The sequence below is a fragment of the Megalopta genalis genome, chromosome 8, assembly GCF_051020955.1.
Source record: "Megalopta genalis isolate 19385.01 chromosome 8, iyMegGena1_principal, whole genome shotgun sequence".
NCBI classification, from domain to species: Eukaryota; Metazoa; Arthropoda; class Insecta; order Hymenoptera; family Halictidae; genus Megalopta; species Megalopta genalis.
In genome coordinates, this window is record NC_135020.1 from 19,385,824 (window position 1) to 19,408,564 (window position 22,741).

Genomic DNA, 22,741 nt, shown 5'->3' on the forward strand with positions numbered 1-22,741 from the left:
GAGGAGAAAATCAATCGAACAATAGATTATTGTTCTACGATCGAGCAAAGTTCCACTATTTTGTACCTTAATGTAGAATATATCTTTAATAGTCGCGGACATAATCGTGTAGAATAACATGTCCATTGAATATTAGATCGTTGCGAAAATTCTATGTGCATGAATTTTCTAGTAAAAAGAAATATTTTCTGCCGAAATAAATATTAAGAATAATCGAGTAATTTGAAAATTAAGAACCGGTATCAAGAATCAATAAAAATTATGTTTGAGCAGAATTTACGCAACCGTCTGAAATTTGTTTTACTCTGTACACAGTAATCTTAGTTTCCATGAAACGAAGTAATAACTTATTTAACAAGGCTAATTCTAGTCACGTTCACTGCCGTTGTCAATTTTTAGTTACCTATTTCTCTTTTTTGCTAGCGCCAAAATAAAAATTAAATATAGTTTTGCTTCATTTGCTTTGAAATATAGCTTAGCACAAATTTCGTAGTCGAACCTTTAAAATAATAAGGATTTTTATAAGTTTCCCAACACAGTACAATGCAAGAAAATTACAGATTTACAAATTACGAATTAAAAACTGTTCATAAATGTGTGTTCATAATTTGTAAACAGCATTAAATTCGTCGTTTAATTAAAAATCTTTCCGAGGTATCTCTGTCGCGGGAGGTACTTAATCAATTATAACATCTCAAAGATGTTGCGTCACACTTCTATCATAAAAGAGATATAAACTGTCCACGTGACAATGTCACGTACTCTCGCAAGAACTGTAATTATAATAATTGTTATGGTCACGACACTAACGTCTTCGTAATACTAAAGATTAAATAGAAAACTTCTTTTCTATTTAAAGAAAAGTTCTGTTTTTGTTTAAAAAATTATTGCAAACAATAGCCTCCGACGTGCATCTCTGATACCATTTTTCGAGAAACTAACTCTCAAAAAAACGCGTTTAACATTTCTAATACAATTTTTAATTGAACATCGTAAAAATTTGTATGACGCAGTTTAAAGACAGTGCATTCGCACAGCACTATTTTTATGGCGCACAGACGCTTGAAATATATGAAATAAAATAAAAGTGACAACAGTTTCAAAAATTTCAAAAGAATAGGTTTAAAAAGTGTGTGTTGTGGACATTACTTTTTTCCTATATTTGGATTTATATAAATGATTAAATATTATACGTTAAGCTTACAAAACGTTAAGCTTATAAATTTGGACTTGCACAATTTGGCATATAAATAATGTATATTAAACAGAATAAAAATAACAACAGCTTGAAAAATTGAAAAAAATAGGTTCGCAAAGTATGCTGTTTATATTAATCTTCTTCTATATTTCGATTCATGAATTGACTATTTTGCACAGCATATCAGACGCTTAAATATCGTAGTTAAATAGAGTAAAAATAACAATAGCTTGCAAAATTTTCAAAAACATAGATTTAAAAAGTGTGATGTTTATGTTACTTTTCTCTCATACTTTGATTTATATGTCGGCCATTTTCCACAGTTTGGCAAACGCTTAAATAGCGTGTACTAGATAAAATCAAAATAACAACAGCTTCAAAAATGAAAAAAAACTGGGTTTGAAAAGTGTTTTGCATATATTATTTTTCTCTCGGACTTTGATTTATAAATTGGCCATTTTCCACATACCGGCAAATATTTAAGTAGTATATATTAGACAGAATCAAGATAACAACAGTTCGAAAAATCTGGCTTCAAAAAATACGTTTAAAAGGGCTGTTGTTTGTATTACTTTTCTTTTATACGTTGCCACGCGAATTAGTCGATTCGCAAGATACAACAGATACTTAGATAACGTACATTGAATCGAATAAAAATAACAGCAGCTTGCAAAGTCGAAAGAGAATTGGTTTAAAAATTCTTCGTATTACTTTTCCTCTTCTCGACGTATAAATCGGCAATTTCGCAAGATTCCAAGGGACGAAGTTGAGGGTTGGAAGTCGGGCTTTTTGTCTGCGCACACGCGTGCAGCCATTCGGTATACGCATCATCGGATCCCATAAAGTTGTATGGAACTGCATCGAGACACTTCGCCGCGAGCATATCGATCAATGCATTAAAACTTGGACTGTTCGCCCGTCCCCCCGGTGACATTTTCACTTGTCCCAACCAGCCTTTATATCAAACAGCAAACCACACCCTTGAGACACACCGATACAGTTGCGCCGTTTGTGCGCGCGATACCACCAGGAATCTCGTTTCCTGCGAGGAGACAGATTAGCTCGCCAGGACGAATCCTTGTACACATCCCGGTTTTGTCCTCGCGTCTCCCACCGGTTTCTTCGATTCCTTTTTGCGTCCCCGACGACACGGGATCCGCTGAAACTTTCATTGCGTTGCACGTGAACAGAATTCGCAAACAGCCGGATAGCAGAGCAGCCGAAATCATTCCCCAGGATCCTGGTGTTCTATTTTGTGCGAAGCCAGCAGGTAACCTTCCGACAAAATGCTCCTCGCGATCATCGAGGCAAGGCAGCAAGCAAACGTGACAGAAAGAGTTAATTCGTAAATGCAATGGTTTATCTGTTAACCGAGTGTGACGAAAATATTTCGTTACAGCAAGAAGGCAACTCCAATGGACGTTTTAATTTCGAAAGTAATTATGTAAAGCGCGTTGCATTCGATGTCATTCTTATTCATGGAATCCTAGTGCGACCGTACGGTAACACTTTGAATTTCCGCGGTTTAGTTTCAAACAACACTGCAACGTCTTTTTTATATATAGTAGACTGAGGGTATACTAAACAAAACACAGTATAATATATTATATTATATTATATTATATTATATTATATTATATTATATTATATTTATATATAAATATATAATATATTTAATATATTATATATAATAAATATATATATATTTAACAGTCGCAAAATAATTATTTCAATTTAAATATGCCACAAACTTGTTCACTATTCGTTTTGTCAAAGTGAATAATCAACAAGTATAAAACAATTTGTTTTCGTACTTGAAACCATTGTGAAACGAGTTGATCAAAAGTTAATTCCCCGGTTAATAGATGTAAATGTTATAGCAGTGTTTGGAACAACAGAATTTTGATCGGAGATATTTTGAGTGAAACTAAAATAGAGTGAAAAGGATATTTACTTAGAAATCAGATTTTTTTCGAGACTTTGGGACGAGAGAATATTATCGGAAGTTTTTTAAGCAAGATCTATACGATTCGGTGTAAAACTGAAATCAAGTAGAATTTTACAGAAAATTTACTTGGAGATATGGTTCGCTACATCGTGGAAGTCTTGCAAAAGTATTTTGTGGACAGTGCTCCAAACAAAAGCAATTTGAGCGCAGGGAAATGCAATTCATTTCAGTATCAAATTCTGCGTATTGTGGATGTCGCTGAAAAAGGTTCAGAAGAGTGCTCCAAACAAAAGCAATTTGAAATGTTGGAGATGTAATTCTGGTATTACCGAACGATGTAATTTGCTTAGAAGAGCGTTCGAAGCGGAAACAAATTAAGATGGTGAGAGTGGAATGGAAGTTTTGAATAGAAATGTTGATTTGTCTTGAGATTGTTATGACAATAGTGGAGGCGAATGAAATTCTCAGTTGTAACCATTCAAGATGGGGAAATTCAATGGAAATTCTGAATCGAGATGCAGGTGAAAGTTTCTAAAGAAATGGTAATACAAATATAATCGATGAAAATTTCACGGTGGGGACATAAAATAGAGAGAATTCGATGCGGAGAACTCGTTTTTTATCAAGAAAAATCTCGAAATAGAAATGATTAAAAACAGAAAATTGGATTTCGAAAGGGAGATTCAAACACCGGCCGGAGAGCAATCGGACATTTCGATCAAATTCAATATTTATTTTTGTTGTCAACACTCTACGTTACTTTATTGAGTACAAGGGCGGAAAGATACATTGAATTTCAATTTTATTCAAAATAGGGTCCCGACTAAAGTTATCTCTCGATGGAAAAATTCATCTGAAAGTAAAATCCCAAGGAGGAAACGTTTCGAATAAAATTTCGCTAGTATCAAAGAACGAATGTAATCGTTCGGAAGAAATGCGACAGCAATCAAACGAGAACGATCAATTCGTTTAATTGACTTAATATTAATTCGTGTAATTAGCCTCCGAATAGAACTTCGCGAGTTCTTTCGACATTAACCCCAAAAAATCAAACAAAATCAGTTGAGCGTGAAAATCATTCCTTTCTTTAAAGTTAGATTCAAATTTTCATCTTTTGCTGTGATTAATTAAGTGCTCAAGTAAATGCAGAAATTTCTAAGAAATTATTAGATACAAAGAAATTTTAATTGATGTAACTGTAAACAATATTTTGCTTTACCGTGGCTTTTAAATTCTTCATTTTAACCTGTTAACCGGGTTAGTTAATATAAATATTTACGAAGAACGCACAACAAATGAAATTGACATCGCAAAGACGTTGAAGCAATTATTATAAATGCAGAATGTCTTCTAAAAAATTATCAGGTACAAAGAAATTTTAATTGATGTAACCGCAAAGAAAATTCTATTTTGTTACGGTTTTTAAATTCTTCATTTTAACCTGTCAACTGGGTTAGTTAGTATAAATATTTACGAAGGACGCACAACAAATGAAATTTTCAACACAAAGACCTTGAAGCAATTATCATAAATGCAGAATATCTTCTAAAAAATTATCAGGTACAAAGAAATTTTAATTGATGTAACCGTAAAGAAAATTCTATTTTATACCACGGCTTTTAAATTATTCATTTTAACGTGTCAACCGAGTTTGTTTATATAAATATTTACGGAGAACGCACAACAAATGAAATTGACATCGCAAAGGCGTTGAAGTAATTATTATAGTCTGTACCGATATAGGTGTTCCCACTACACTGCGAAATTGTCGCGTTTCTGAGAAAAAAGGAACAGCAACAGCACAAAACAGTGGAAATGTGAAAGGAATTCAAGAAACAACGATACGCTATTTTTAATTTATTGAAACTGTTAGAAGAACAAATTTATTTGATTCGAGCTGCGGACGAACTTCTTAGCGAGTTCATGCTAATACGGATGTTACAAATAAAAAGTATGTTCAATCGAAGAAAATGAAACGTGACTGACAAGCGATAGCAACTGATAACGCATTAGTAACATTCCCCAGTTTTCTCTCGTCGTTTCCACGGAATTCACAGAAATGTTCTGCAGCAACATGCCCGTAATATCGCATGGTAAATCGACTCATCATCGAACTGCTATCGGGGAGCAAATTCGCCGCGCTCCGTAGGAAATTCAATGTTAATTAAACGAGAAGGATTAATTCGTTTCATCGGAACAATTAGCTTCAGAACAGCGCGTCGCGAGTACTCTCGATTACAAATCGATTCGATCGAGGGTACAACGCGGATCGTATATGAAATTAAAAAGACCAAACGACAGAGGGCGGTGCAATGGTGTAGAGAGAAAGCGAAAATATGCAAAGGAGGGTGGCGGACGGGGTGGATGAAAAAACGAATGGCGGTGGGAAACGGAGAGGAGAGAAGAGCCAGAGAAGGAGAGAGAAAGAGCGAGATAGGTATATATAGAGAGAGAGCAAGAGAGAGAGAGAGAGAGAGAGAGAGAGACGTAGACAGCCATTATCGGCGAACGTCCCTTATGTATGTATGCATGTAGGATGCATCGAGGTCGAACTTTCCAATAAACCTGCTGACGAGGGGGTGACAGGAGGGAAACAGTGTGAAAGGCAGAAACAGAATGAGAATCGTGCAAATCAGAACAAACGGTATTGCAGATAGTGTGCGTCGTGAACGGACCGCGATCGTAGAGAAGATACCTTTTGTCCCGTCGGGCTTGATAAACCGTAAAACGCTGAAATTCGCGAGCGCGTTCGCGAGTAAATCGGCCAAATATTTTCGGCGAACTAAACCGGAACTCGGCGAGATCGAAAGAACAGCGCTTTCGTTTTGTTTCGCAAATGCTCGGCCCGACTGCCTTTGTTTGTCGGACGAGTCCCGCGCGAAACGCTCGAAACACCGGCAGAAAAATTACTATCTCCGGTCCCTCGTCCTTCTCGATTTCTTTCCGATCGATTCACGCCGATACGCGGCAGACTGTGGATCGAAGTGCGCGAATAGTCGACTCGACTAATTTGTCGATAACAAGATTAATCCCGTCGTTCGGGGGAAATTACTGCTAATGTAAGTACAATTGCGGATTCGGCCGCCGGAAAAGTATATTATGCGACACGGTCGCTTTGACGGAAACCGGTTACGCGTTGTAAGTCATTTGGATGTAATTCAATTACGTTAATTAAGTCCGCTCAAACCATTAAACGGATTCGGTCGAGAGCATTAATTCTTCATAATAGGATTTATCCGGGTCGGGTAAATTAATTTTACATGCGCACGGTTCGGTAAGCTGCGACTTGAAAAACGGCCATGAGAGAAAATAAATTAAACAGCAACGCTTGCAATTGTTGCCTTCGAATCTTCTTATCGCTAATTTCGTTAGAATTGTTTTTCGATGATATTTACTCGTAGGTTTAATGCTTCGCGGAGAATTACAACTAGTTGACAATTGGACTGTTGATTCTATGAGATTGATAGATGAAATAAGGGAACGGTGAAAATATTAAGCGAATTTGAAAATATTGTTGCATTATTTTCACCTCGTTATAAATAATTAAAGTGCAGAATCAATGTGTCAGACTCGTGACGAAGATTTTGTAGGAATCGGCATTTTTTATGTGTTTGGATAATAAAAAACTGAAAAGAATCGGTCATCCGCTGGCCGGGGATAGCTTAATTGGTTAATGTAAAATCAGTTAAAAATAAAACAGTTAAAACAGCGAAAGATTCGGTCCCGATCTATCCGATCGGACGACTCATTTTCTCCAACAAATTCGAATGCAATCTCTTAAATCTGGGTGTTATGTATTTCTTCGAAAACAAAACTAAAATTCTACTATTCAGTTATCAATATTTAAACATTAAGAAAAAGATTGGCATACAATAAATATATTTTCTTTCTCGTGCAGGAGTTTATTAGTGCCAATGAAATGCTAATCACCAGCGTAGTTGTGAAAGAAATCCTAGTGCAAAGGCTTAATAATGAAGGGGAATGTTTACAATAGTTTTACTATAATGCATATAACGTTTCACTATTTTTAGTATTATTCATATAACTATTGACAGTGTTACTATTCAATTAGAGAACGACGATCAATTATCTTCGTTCTGTACCTTTCAAAATAACTCTTGCATGCAGACAGTTACGTTAATAATATTATTACGTTAACATTTAAAACGCAACAACTTTCTCAAAATTGAACCAAATGACTTGAATGCTTTTGAGATATTAGACTGACTTGTTTACCAGAGAACGAGTAAGAAAATATTTGCAGTAATTGCAAATGGTCGAAATGAAAAGCGAAATTTTTAAAATGATGTTCCTCCAACTTTTTTTTATCCGAGACTATAAACCGAAAATTTAAACAACTCGATGAATAACTGCGAGAGAAATCTGGAGATTTTCACATCTTTAAGTGAAATTTTTGGCACGTGCATAAGTTAGCGAGATCTACAAAATCAATCACAATTTTTGCAAGAATTTGTTCACCTAATGTTCAGTAACCTAGTCGGTCTAACGTCTCAACACAAATTCAAGTCACTCGGTCCAATTCTAAAACAGTTATCGCGTTTTAAAGGGTGACCGAATATTAAACCATCGCACTAGAACAACGCGTTAAACTAAATACGAAGATTTCGAATATAATTCACAAAATGTAGATTTCTATGCGCTTCGTTTAAATTGAGAGATCAGATTCTCTACTTCTGTTATCATCAATATTTCAGCATCGAAGCAAAGGTTGGCATGCAATCAATTTTCTTTGCAATTTGTCAATTTTCTTTCTCGTACAGGAATTTACTAGCGACAATGTGCGTAGCTGCGAACAAAAACGTGGCTGCAAGCGGTTAACATGACTCGCAGCATGACGATTCGTTTGCCGTTATCCTTGACGAAAATATTCTTCACGTGTCCGGCCCGGAAATCTGATTGCAGTAGATGCTCTCACAGACGCCTCGACTCGCCCGATCGAACATATTTTCCCGGCAACGGCGGCGTTATTTCATAATTTCGCGGACGTCAAGAACGCGTCAAAATCTGCAGTCTAGTTATCAACACCCTCGGTTCCGAAATAAAACGCGAGCTTCCGACCGCCGGATCAATTCCAATCCAATTTGCCTTCCGGTAAGTGTTCCGGCAAAGAGTCTATGAAAACAGAGGGTCGTTGGGAGCGAGATAGGAAGAGAGGGGAGAAAAATATCAGAGAGAAAAAAAGCCGCGTCGATGATGGGGGTGAAAAAAGGAAGAAAAAATCCGACGAGAAAACACGTGGGTCCGAGAACGTCCGGATTGACAATCGGTCGGGGCTCAGTGCGGTTTGACAGAAAGTGTGGATTACGTCGTTGCAACGGGGCGTCCATCACCGACACCATGGACCACCCCTTCCACCTGGCTTCAGCCCCCTCTGATCAACACCATCCACCGTCTCTCTCTCCCTTCTGATATATCGACACCCGCAGTTTCATACACGAAACCGACTGGTAGACGTTAGCTGGCACGGCTGCCTCAAGAGCATCGGCGATGCATCGCCTCTTCGGACGCAAATGCGTCTCGTTTCTAGTACGTTGCATTAAAGCTCACGCACAATCGTCGACGTGCCCTCGACAACAACCGCCGCTTCCGGCCTCCGTTGCACCGGAGGATTCGTGATCCGTGACAACCATGGCTACCGGTCGCACGCCCCGCGATACGTCTCCTCGATTTTCCGTCGAACACTCGACCTATCAGTGCTTTCTAATGGTTCGAGCAGTTGTTCGGGACTTCGGGGACCCTTCGATCGACCCGAAGAGTGTATCAGTGACACCTGTGCCGCCCGATCCCACGTTTCGGTTAATAAGTCTTCGGGGTTTCGTCTGTTCTTCGTCGATGCCCGAGGTCTCCGAAGTCGGAATCGTGGCTTTTGGTCGGACGTTTTTACACGTTTCTCCGCATTCAAACACTCGGTGGTCCCTCATTATGTTAAGGTTATGCCAAGGTTATGTCACTTGTGTTTTACCGTGTACCTAAAATGTGTCGCGAAAAAGTAAGCGATAATTATTTGTACTTTTTTATTGTTCGTTTTATTTTGTGTTGGCCTCCAAATATTCAAGTTTCAGAATATATTTTAGTTTTTATTAAAATTACTATTTAAGCAGCAAGTCTTTACGCATTACAAGTATACTCGTTATAACGCTAAATAGATTAGAGACCCACTTGTCTGAAATTTTTGTTATATCCTGATAGCAAAACCATTATCGAAAAATTCCGTTCAAGGTAGAATTTGTATGCTAGACATTGTAAAAATAAATGTTCGGATAAGGGAGTCTCTACTGTATTGCCATTTCTTCACGGCGAGCATACTTGTCGAAAGCAGCCGACTGATTAATAGAAGGAATAATTCTGCTGCAGTTTGAAGAATATTTCATAAAGCTTAAGGATTGTATCAATGACACAAGTATGTATGTCTGAGCCCATGCTCAATGTTGTAATCGTGACTTTCGGTGTGACATTTTCACCAATTTTTCTACATTTGTATAACCTTGGTCCTCGTAGATTCGAGTCATTCAGTGACACTGGAGTTTTACAATTTAATAGAGCGACAATTTCTATTACAGTTTGAAGGTTCTTTCGATAAACTTGTAAATTGTATCAGCAGACTGCGAACTTCATGCACACGTGTATGACAAAAATGACTAGATAAAATATAAAAGTGTTATTAATATTAAGTGCATTAAGAAATTTTAAGGACATTGTTAGCCTCCCTTCGACTTAAGAAAATTATTAGAGGAAGAAATACATTAGAGAAATTATTAGAGAAATAATAATTTATTATCAGAGAAAGAAAGAATGCAGAATTAGCTAGAACATTTTCATTTTTGCATAAAGATCCGCAGTTTGTGTGCCAGTGACGCCAGTATCGTGTAGTCCCAGGCTTCGATTAATTCTTTTGGGCTCGATGTGCTCTTCCAATGTTCTTGCAGTGTGCTTTGCGAAGCCTGAAAATTCGAGTGATCGTACAGTGATCATCGTAGTTTTGAACCTAATATCTTTTACCAAATTTTTTTAATACGATCGATGACTTCTTTAGTGGATACCGGAGACCGTACCAGTGATTTTAGAGTGCACGCAGCTTTTTACCAATTTGCCTGGATGATCGGTCTACTCTTCGCTGGTCCCGAAAATTCGACACCGGTGGCACTAATGCTCTGTAATCTGATATCAGGACTAACCCATTCGGGTTTCAAAAAGTCTTTAATAGATTCCAAAAATCGTGTCAGCGTCGGTTCTTCGATCAATTCTTTCCCGTCGCACTTCACTCCGATATTTTGCGTTCGTCGGAACGTGGATTTTGCAGGCACACTTCGTTGAATCATCAGAAACTCGTTCAAAGTGTCGATAATCCTTTCTAATTTAATATTTTACACGATTCTTTCGAATTTCGTCTTCGTTGATCACACCGAACGCTCTTTATAAGTGAAAATAATGCTTTTATTTCACTGTTTTGTCATGTTTCTTTTATTTCCTTACCGTCCTCTTCACCGAACTCTAAACTGATTTTATAGCACTGAACTTGTTTCTTTTCCCCTCCATATGACTGCTTCTTCATTATAAGCTTCACCTAATTCTTTCGGATGCTTCCACTCTTCGTTAAGTCTCGAAGACTCAGTATCGGGGACACTCGCGGCTAATCCAATATTTTAACTAATTTCTTGGAGGACGTTCGAAGTTCACATAGCCATTGAACCGTTCACAATGTTCGACGGCTTTGTGTAGTCGAAGCGCGTCCAATCAATAATCAAGTTGTTCGCGACGGTGAAAATCATTTCTACAATTTTCACCTAATTTCACGTGAAATACTCCAAAATTTCTAATTGCAATTTAACAAGTATTATACGTAACGAATGTAACACAAGTTGCTGCTATTATAAACGTATAAATTTATTTGGAGACGAGACATTGCATCTATTTTAATCAAATACATATTTTCCACGTGCTTTTACATTCTTCTTTTCTTTTTGCAAACGGGGAAACTGCAGCATAAATATCGGGTTACCGTATCCCTTCGATGTAACAGCAATCGAATACGAACGTTTTAGGACAACCGCTCGCAGAGAGATGAACAATGTCCCAAGGTTACCGAAAACTCTCTAGGTTATCGAAGGTTCCGTCACACTATCTCATACGAAACTTCGATCCCTGCCACTTGCATCTATTTGATCGAGACCAATCCCTCGGTTTCATCGAGTGTATGCTAATTTTCGGTCGACGAAATACGAATCAGTCCTGCAAGAATCCAAGTGTTCGGTTCCATTTTATTTTCAATATTTCGTCGTTGCCGTCCTAAAACTTAACAAACGTTTCAGTTACAACGGATATTTTCCAAAAATTCGAAACACGAATTTAAATACGTTCGCCAAGACAAAAATTCAAATAAAATGTATTGGGTTGGCAACTAAGTTTCCGCCGTTTCTTTTTTTAAATTTTAACATTCCGCATGTCATTAAATGTTTTTGGCTTAATATTTTAAATCATTCGAAAGAGGATGTTTTGTTCTACCGGCATCTATGTTCTTGTTTCTTCGTTCGAGTTAATTTATGTTAATTTTCAGATCATTAAAATGGAATGTCACGTTGAGAGAAATAAGCATTTTCGACACCTCTTTCTTTTTGCTTTTAATCAAGGTTCCGAGGCCGCAAAAACTGCTCGTGACATTTGTGCTGTGTATGGGGAGGGTGCTATAGCTGAAAGAACCGCTCGCAATTGGTATGCCAAGTTGAAAAATGGAAATTCTGACCTCGAAGACGCGCCTCGTTCTGGCCGTCCAGTTGAGTTCGATGAAGAGCGATTAAACCAACTTTTGCGCGAAAATTCGCGTCAAACGACAAGGGAACTGGCAGAGAAAATGAAATGCTCCCACATTGCTATAGAGAAGCATCTTCACCCAATGGAAAAGGTTCAGAAGAGTGAAGCATGTGTTCCGCACGCTTTAAGTGACAACGACAAAAATCATCGAGCTTGGTTGGATGAATTTTTCGAGTCGAAACCGGGTGATTTCTACCAACGAGGTATTGAAAATCTTGTTGAACATTGGGAAAATGTTGTAAACAACAAGGGAGAAAAAATTATTGATTAATTAGTCGTTAATTTTTATTGAAAAGATTTATTGAAAGATTGAGGTGTCGAAAATACTCATTTTTCTCAACTCGACATTCCATTTTAATGATCTGAAAATTAACATAAATTAACTCGAACAAAAAAAAAATAGATTCCGGTAGAGCAAAACATCCTTTCTCGAATCATTTAAAACATTGTGTTAAAAACATTTAATGACACGCGGAATATTAAAATTTTAAAAAAATTAACGGGGAGAACTTAGTTGCCAATCCAATGTAATTCTATTTCGCCCTTTAAAGTTGAGCAACTTTCGTATTTAACATTTCTTTCGGAAATGTGTTGTCTCCGAGATATTTCCATCTAAAGTCTACAAACGAACACGTTGTATAATAAGGTCCCCCCGTGAGATCCGGTTCTCCGAAAACAATGTTTTTCAGTGCCCTGAAAGACTCTCGTTCCGCGAGGGGTTAAAATCCGAGCCGTTTCAAGGCTCGATTGCAACTCTAGAACGAGCATAACAGCACCACTATACGTCCAAGATCCTTGAGCCCAGTCTGTGGAACGCATAGCGAGTCTCGTGCGAGCCTGAATCCAACTATAACACGTGTTAATCACATTCCTAAGAACAGCGCAGCGGTGGGAGGCAGCGGGCAACTCACTGTTATTGCCGATGGCAGCGGAATCGGACGCGTCACGCAGCTAAATTACGGTTGTTCTGGCAACAATTCAACCAGCTATCCGACTAATTCATCCGCGTGCCGATTCGATACACGAAAGGTTCGCACGCCTAAGATTTGCTCCCACCCGCGGAGGCCATCGCGATAACGGCACCCGTCCATCTTCCTTTTCTCGTTCGCCAGTTTCGAATCGGCGGTGACAGTGAGTTCCGCCGTGTGTCTATCGAATTAGGGTATCGCAGAAAATACTGCACAGCTTGAATCACATCCTGCCTAATTTGTCGAGTCGCCGAGAAATTCATCGGGACCGCTAGACCCGTGGCTTCTATGCGATTAAAGCTCGACGATGTGTTCTTCTCGGTTTCATACGAGCAAAAGTGTAAAATGAAATTGCTGGTTGTTTTGGTTCAGTATGTTATTCTTGTACACGTTCGGATCTTTTTAGAGGAATCTCTATCTTAATTTGGTATATACAAAATTGTTATTCTGTGTCGATAAGTGTCTTGCTGATGTGTACGATTCTGACCATACAAAAATAACATAATACAAAAGACACTCTTATAGTGACCAAAAAAAACAGCAATCTTTAAAAACCGTGGTTTACGCAATGACAGCATGTTCGCCGATGATTCTGTCCAAATTTCAAGCCGATCGATCAATTTAACCCTGAGACAAGCGCGTTTAACACGATAAGTGCCGAATGTCAATTCGAAAAACTTCCGTCATATCAATGTGTTTTAATTAATGAAACCGAAACTGGATAGTTAAAATTTACCGCGGTAACTATTAGTTTAACTCTTTTGCATTACAAAAATCCCAGTAACATTCAATTTGTTCGAATATAGATATCGCAACAAGAATGAACTTCAAAAGCTAGTTAAAAGTCTTATTATTAATTAGTCTTACCCATAGTGATTCATGTGGCATTTAACGTGTCAACGTTCTTCCTATCAGTTGTACGGAAATATACGCGATGGAATGACTTCGCGATTGCTCCGAATTTTATCCCACCTGATTTTGGAAACACGTCCACGATTTTTCGAAATTTTACAATAAAATCTTAAGAAATCCATAGATCTCGTAACGAGTAAATGAAAAACCAAACTGATAAAGCATCATTTACGGTAACACCGCAGTAACGGTAAAATCAAAAATCATGAATCGATTTTATTGATCGATGAACGTGAATTTGTTCTCCTACTTGAACAATTCGCGAGTCCAATAAGTGCATAAAGAGTCAGAGTCTAGTAGTAACGATTACTCGACAAAATGTAATTCTAAAAGTTCGACACTAGTTTCCCAAGTGTACGCGACGTTTCTTCACCGTTACACGTTTCTCGGAAAGAAAGCTCACTCATTTCCTCTTTCAAGACACAGCAAAGTGTTCGATTCGTTTTTATCATAAGGGGCGCCTTTAAACCCTTGTCTCACAGTGACGGTGATCTAGTGACATCACAGATCGGCAAGTGCGAACCTCCGATATTTAAATCCGTTCATTTGACAAATGTCTCCTGGCATTTAACACTAAGTTTACCGAGCACTAAATAAGATCAGCTGTTTCATACTGCACCATAAAAATAACCGGTATATATTTACTCACAGTTTTAGCCATTTTGATCATAAATAGACTGCGGAATTTTATGCAAAATAAAAATTCTCTGCATCGATTGCAGGGAATAGAAATCCTTAATTTTAGAGATTAAAAGTTTTAATAGATTAAATAGATTAAATAGATTATTTAATAAATTAGAAATAATGCATCGAGAGAGAGAGAGAGACATTTCGTAATATGCTTTCACTTTTTACACTAATTTCAATTATAACCTCCAAATTTTTCTATGATGCATAAAGTCCGCGGACCAATCGTAATATACATGAAATGTGTGAAATATTTATTGAATAAATTCCGCATAAACGCATCTTGGCACTTTCAATAATCGTAAATTAGAATGATCGGTGCACGTCATTTCGACGAATTCCGTAAATCTAGTGTTAAACGCGACGAGGATTTGATCTCGCCCTGCAAGGAAGCAAGCTTGCAACTTCTCCATTATCTGTATATGTCCCTTCGATTCATTTATACAAATACACAATCGAGGTTCCACTGCACTCTTGACCCGAACGTATCCGAGCGAAATAGCAAGGCAAGACGCGTTAAAAGTTCTCCGAAAGTGTCGAACAGAGATGGGTGAAATGTACAATAAATTCTCTCCAATTGTCGCTTAACATGTTAACAGAAATGGATAATGTGGGAAGAGGAGACACGATTACTCGAGCCTCGTACCAACATTTTACTGTAATTACAGTATCATAATCGGAGAGTGTATCGTGCGCCTATTTCCGAGTAACGCGCAACGGTCAGAGATGAGTTCGCGAACAAAAACATCGAGGCGTGCAATATTTTCTGGGTGCCGGTGATTCGACGCCGATTCCTAATGGAATGCGGAGGCGGCGATAAAACGTTTGGACATTTTCCAGAACGAGACCGAAGGCGGCCAGAGCGAGGACAGTGGCAGACTAAGCCGAAGACAAAGCACCAGGAGTCAACCCTCCAGTGAAGCAGCACCCGCTACGCCAACCCATCGTCAGGAAAAGTCTCCCGTCACGTCAGTCAGGTCCACCACGCCGGAAGCGATACAGGTGGGTCGTTTCCTCTGGTCCGGTCGTTCGGAGACTTCTTCCTACTCGTCAACCGGCTCTGGAATTGTTTGTTCAGAAGTGCCCGTCTTTCACGGCTAAGTGCGAATCTCTTGTGTCTTTGCGGGTGTTAGGTGGCCGATGTGCTACGCCAGTGGCGCTCAACGTGTGCGTGACACTTCCGCGAGCAAGCCTGTTGTTTATGTGTTCATTTCGGAGCAGGTTAATCCTTTCGTGTACACGCGATAAGGAGTAGTAAATAGATAAGACCGTTTTGTGTCGTTGGTCATGGTAATGTTCGTTTTACGCAGACCATGCATGAAAACGGGTCAACTAGGTTTCTCTTCTAGTAGACTGTAGAGTCATTTGATCACTGGAGTGATATTCAAGAGGGGGTAAATGTAACACAGTAAATTCACCCTAATTCACCCTAATTCACCCTCAGTTTATACGCAAGAATTGATAATTTGGGAGGAGAAGATACGATTATTAGAGTCTCGCGGCACGTTTTTATAGTTAGCGATTGTCGACAACTATGAAAACGAGACGCAAGGCTTGAGTAATAATAAAATAACCGTTGTCCATTTTTGCTTCCAAGCCGAAGATCGATTAAGAAGAGTGGCATAAATCACATTTTCCTAGTTATAAGAAGATCAAAGTATTATTATGTACTAGCATTTGTATTGTTTACTAACCGACTGAATTGTTAAGATAATTTAGAGTTAAGCTGATTTATAGTAACTTTGGAATTGAGCTTACTTGTCTTTTTAACATTTTTTGCACTGTACAGATTACATTTTGAGACGTAAGTTGGAATTTTCGAAAATGTGATTTAAGCCACTATGATTCTAAACTTAAACTCGTTTGTTTAAGTGTGTTTGACCCATCGCTAGATGCGGATTTTTGTGAACTTTTGTGTAACGAAATTCGTTTAATACCGTGTATATGTATGTCAAATGATGGTCTATGTTGCGATCAGTGGGTTTCGTTTTCGAAACGATTTTTACCAGGCACTGAAACTAACAGTTAATTGACAAATTTTTGTGAATAATTCGGTCACAGAATCGTGTTTATTATCCAAGTCGAAGCTACCGACGGCGACATGTTAAAGAAATTGAGCAGGTGATTCAAGGATTTCAATTTTTGAACAACCGCAATAGCTGAACATTCGTTTCGTTGTCGATAATCATTATTGTTGGCAGAAATTCTATTTAGGTCGCCTGTAATAATTCTGATAGTTCATTACAATTATTCTGTTTTGTTTTTTATTCTGTTTCTCATTAGAATTATTCGTTGCAACAAACAGGAACTGTGTAAGTACATGTTCCCATCTTGAATAATTTTAACCAGTTCTAAATAATATAACGAATTTGTCAAATTTTTCTGATGTCATCACTGTTTTGTGTTTCACTTCAAGATCTATCTTGCAAATTTACGAACATTTCTAAGTGTTCGTAAATTTTTCTGCGTTTACGCCTTTTATACTTCATCCAGTTATTTTTATTATAAATGTATCAAATCCAATGTTTATATACTTATGACTAATTCAAATAAACTTATGTCAGCAGTAATGATTAATGAACAAAGAAACAAGAATTTCGGTTGCGTGCAGCTATCGCTTATAACTGAAAACATTCTGAAAATTCTTATGCAACAACTTTTTTCATATTAATTACGTTCCCTGATTTTTACTTTAGCGACAATGACTGGTTGCACTTGGAGGACTGTGACCAAAACAAGTGGTGGTAGCGAACGCGTTAATGACTACCTTGAACTCAATCTTTTTCGCGATCAAAATGTCAATCTATTTTCTCTGCTTGATTGATTCCGGGAACGACTTGTGGTAACTCCTCGATCGTTTTAAACGGCGTATTATTAATGTGACATTTCTATTCGCATAACAGTTTATAATTGGAAGTATGGAAAGCTTCTCTCTCGTGCGGTATTATATAAACTCTAAAATTAAAAATTCCGCGTACCTAGGCTTCCCGATGCCAAGCTTCACAAATCAACATAAACATCCGCATTCAAATTATGAGAGAATAACGTTTTCGACGCTACATTCATTGACTGAAGATCGCAATGTTTGTTTTGAAGTAATAACGCTCGGTAAACTTTCGGACACCGGTGTGCGTGTGTAGATATTTCTGTGGTTCAACGATCGTTTCTCTGTTCTATCAACAATGCTCGGATTTCACACGGCTGAAACAATAAAAAAACCTTCGCCTGTCACGGAAACGAAATTCAAACGGACGACGCGTAGTCGGTGTGTGTATGTAAAACTAACTGACATAGGTGAAAGCTCAAACAACCGAGTGTGTCGTTGCAAAAATTGTGATTTTAACAGTATCATAGTTTTGCATACGTACATCAGATTGCAAGTGTTGTTTACATTATAGAATTTCACTCGAAGAATACCAATGATCAAAATGCATCATTTCGTTTGGAACAACCCTGTTTTCCAAAATATTCAGTGTGAAAGATTATCATCGTTTCTGTACAGTTTCATTTATTGTCGATAAGTTGACTGCGAAAATGAAACGCAGAGTAGTGAAGAAACGAGGAGAATTAAACAATACTGTTGCACTGATTTTACTGTATTAATATCGGTAAAAGAAGAAATACATTTTTGTCTAACTTCTGTTTTGTATGATTAAAGAGGGAAATTTTTATTTCGTATAAAGATCCACACTATACTAATATGAATGTAATCTATGATCAGAGTTGGGCAAATTTTATGTTAAATAATAAATAACAAATTACAAATTACATTAAAATTTCATTTGCAAGTAACATGTTTTGCTCGAATTTAGGCAAAAATCAAATAATAAGTAATTTTCGTTTTTATTTTTTCGTTTATCGTCTAATAAATATTATTTTCCATTTATTGTTATGAAAGAACTTGCGTCTTTCTTCGCGAATTCAATGATATCACTTAGACCGATTGAAAACCATTATTTCCTAACTATGACGTATGATTAACGCGTTGCTCCGGTTAAATAATAAATAACAAGCAATTACATGATAATTAATAACTAATGATTCAAATTCTATTTGTAAGTAAGAAACAAAAATTTTATTGCTTTAAATAATTTATTTAAACTTCCAAATAACAAATAATTTGTTATTTAACACGTACCAACCGTGCCACGTGTGCCACCTCTGGTACACGTTAAACTTTCCATTCAGGCCGCGTATACCACGCAATGTGCTAAAAACATCTATTTTGTAACAAACTTAAAACTGAAGATTATATTTCCACCAAAATAATGAGACATTATCAAAAATGCAGTATAGAACGTTTGATCGTTGTAGACACAATAATTTATAATTACATATAATATATCAATTATTAGTCAAGAAAATTCGAAATGAATCGAAGTCTGTTTAACAGACTGAAATTATTTCAAACAATAATCACTCTCTTATTATCTGGATCGATCTAAATCGTTCTTCGTACAGCTCTGTTTATCGCAGAAATCAGTGAAGATTTAGCCTAGTGCGCCAATCACGTGACAGCCCCGTTATCTGAACACTCAAGTTCTCCGGATTATATAGTTTCGACAATCGATTACAATACCGAAACAAAAAAAAATCAGGTTGCTCCGGTAAGTGTGCGGTAACCTCTTATCAAAGGTCGTTCGTTCGTTCGGTTGGTCGGTCGGTCGGGCGACGAAAGCCGGTCAATTGAATTATAATTAGCTAATGGATTGAATTCTCACGGCGATCGTGAAGAGAAGCGGACGCGGCCTTGATCGTAAAACGGGCGGAAAAGAGCGGAGAACGAGGCGGCGCGGCGTTCGATTCTGTTCGATGTAAATTAATTCGGCGGCACGGGATCGATTGTTATGGCTCGCCGGTTACGTGGGTGTGCAGGAAAACCCTTTGGGAAGCTCGCCGATCCCGTCAGTCTATTTCGTCGCGCACTCAAGATCCGATCCAACCGGCCGCCTCGATCCAATACCGGTGCCGCGATAATTTACGATTTAAACAGTGCCGCCGCGTGCGTTCGCGGCCGCTCCCACGCCCGCGCGCTTCCCGTCAGTTTTAAATAATCTCGCCTCTGTCCGATCGTTCTCGTCGAATTAATACGTACACAATCGTGGATCCGCTATATACTGAGCCTGCTCGTGATTACTCGACTGACAGCGGCTCCACTGTAGTTATTGTCTTGGCCGACCGATTCGAACGATGAACACGTTGTTCGGCGGTTCAGTGTCACGGAGAGCCAAGATGGAGCAGACGCTCTACAAAGTTTATGCGAAGATCGTCCACTGGGACACCATAGTCGCTTCCTATTGCAACGGATTCCCAAATGTATATCTCCGAAAAATTGCACGATTTTATTTCGCGTTTCTTGAAAACGCGAGAATTGATAACGCGAGAATCGCTTTTATTTTCCGAGGAGGTTTTCGCCGATCGGTATATACTCTTGCTACGTTGTAGATTCTTTTGGAATTTTTCGTGATAGTTTCAGTACTTAAGTGCCCATTTGAGAACAGTGAATACAATATAAGTCGCGTCCTATTGTCACGGATTCAAGAATGTGTATTTCTTAAAAATTGCACCGATCTTTTATCGGGCGTTTTTAGTGCCATGAAAGTCGCTTTTCTCTTCGAGGAACGATCCATTTGGTGGTGTTGTTACATTCAAGTGCATTCTTTGTGAATTCTTAGTAGTAATTTGAGTACTCGTGTGCTCGCGTTTGGAAACAGTGAATTTAATACAGTTGTTAGCTTATGTCGCGAACTCCATAGTGAATGTTACTTAAAAATTACGTAATTTCCTTCCGCGTTATCGGTACCGTGACTGTCGGTTTTCTTTTCGAAGGATTCTTTCATCGAGTACTATAGCGAAGTGGAAGTTATTCATTCATAGCATCTCTTTAACTCCTTGGGGTTTGATAGGTTAATAACTAGTCCCACCTTCTGTTCAGCTTTGTTTATGCATGCTGCGATTGCAATTTTAACCTACTTGGGAATGTCGAAGTTGCTCATAGTTATACAGTTTAATGTTTCAATTAGTTGACAATGCTATGAACTAACGGTGAATGCGTCGATAAGCGAAAACAAACATTTACGCGAGTCGAAACGTATTAGTAAGTTTTAATGTGTCTGCAAAATTTTAATTTAATTTGCCTGAAACAGTTAAGGGTGCAGAGGCGTTTGGAAACAGTGAATCGTGGCTGGTCACTGCTAAACAGTTTCCTATGTTTTTACTAGGAGCGAATGGGTACGCAAAATTTCGGGCTCGGATCGGGCTTACAAAAAGTCGGGCGGGTATAAAATAATTAAATATTCGGATATCCCGACGATTTCGGGGAGCCCAATGATGTCGGATAGCCCAACAATTTCCGGCTGAGATGAAACGGTTTCAAGAGGAATAGGATGGAACTGTATTGCGTTATAGAAGTAAATTATTTATAATATTCATTATACATATACATAAATATATTTTTTGTTTTGAAATATGATCGTTCCTTCACTCCAAATAATGATGCAAAGAAGATAATTTAATATATTATAACATTTTCTGCTATTAATTTCGCTCGAGTTGCTATTATTATATTTTCGAATAAGGAAAATTTACATTTGAAATTACATATATTAATGAAATAATATACAGAGCGGGTCGGAACTCGTAGTACAGTCGATCAAGCAGCGATTCTACGTGAAAAAAATTTGGTATTACGGTTGTTTATTCGGGGCTCCGTTTTCGAGAAAATAGAAAGTTTGCTCATCCTTTGTGAAGGATTTGATTGTCGTCGACTGCAGTTGTTTCCGTCCCAGGTAGTATTTACAAACGTTATTTATTGCGACCTATGCAGCAAACCGCGCGCGAATTTTTCCATCATTTTCAATGTTTGTAAACATTATCTCGGACAGAGACAACTGAGGGAAACGAATAAACAACAGTTAAATCCTTCACAAAGATGAACAAACTTTCAAGTCGATTTTCTCGTAAACGGAGACCGGATAAGAATAGGTTATACCAAATTTGTTTCTTACTTTTTCACGTAAAATCACCCTCTGCTCGATTGTACTACGAATTCTGACCCACCCTATATACATGTGATACTTGTATACATTTTTATATGTGTATCAATTATGAATATTATATATAATTAAATAATATTAATATTATTTATAATATATATAATTAAATAATATTAATATTATTTATAATATATATAATTAAATAATATTAATATTATTTATAATATATATAATTAAATAATATTAATATTATAATATATAATTGACTATATATATTTAGACTATTTATATTTTTGACTATATTATATTGAATTGATATAATATTGACTTTGATAATCTGTGTGAATTTTATATATTATATAATCTTAATTCTATCTCCCTTGAAACTTTTTCTTGATCTCGATCCGAGATCATCGGACCATCCGAATATTACAAGTACCCGCCCGAGTCCGCCCGATTCTTCCCAGTCTGTTCCGAACAGCCAGGTGCCCGTTGACTTCGGGTACCCACACACCCCTAGTTTTTATCGATTTATTTACACGTGTAACGTATCTGGATAATACAGGTATTATAATTGAAATTCATTCTTCTGTAAGTCGAATCATCTTTGCAAATTAAATCAACGTTTTCTCAAATCAAATTCATCTTTTTACAAATTAACGTGTTATAAATAATGATTGAAGATCAATGAAATTTTGTGTTGTAATGAAATTCGTATTATTTTATGTATAAGTAAATAAATACGTATTAGATTTCGAATATTTTCGATTTCATTTTTTTTTCAGAAAGATGAATTCGATTTGGAAATGGATGAACAAAACCTGCGAAAGGGTTAATAAATTAAAATTTGCAAAAAGTGAATATGAGTTACGAGAAGGATTGATTTAGATTTCTCAAAATGGTAAATATAATTTACCAAAGTATTAAGTTTGAGCGAAAATCTTGTAAAGAATTCAACGATCGGAGAAGGTTCTACAGTAATTTACGAGGATTCGTGTGTGTGTGCGTGTGTGTGAAGTTGAATGTTATTGGACGGGATTCATATTGTAGGGGAAAGCGGAAGACGAGGAAAAACAGAGCAGCTCGAGGTCGGATTTCCGAAGGCAAAGTACAAGAGCTTCAGATGGCGCGGGATCCAGTGTGCGAAGGTAAACGCAATTGGTCTACCTGCATAATTTGTATATCGTACAGAGACAGTCCACGA

At 37.5% G+C, this 22,741-nt stretch overlaps 1 protein-coding gene across 4 annotated transcripts in view; it reads left to right on the forward strand.

Annotated features, from left to right (window-relative positions):
• LOC117217682 (multiple PDZ domain protein) overlaps positions 1-22,741 on the forward strand; it is a 233,891-nt gene that overhangs the window by 196,035 nt on the left and 15,115 nt on the right. For all 4 annotated transcript variants that reach the window (XM_076524162.1, XM_076524160.1, XM_076524161.1 and 1 more), the window contains 2 exons: positions 15,383-15,544; positions 22,588-22,685. In XM_076524162.1, the coding sequence (XP_076380277.1) occupies positions 15,383-15,544; positions 22,588-22,685 (260 nt within the window). The remainder of the gene's footprint in view (positions 1-15,382; positions 15,545-22,587; positions 22,686-22,741) is intronic.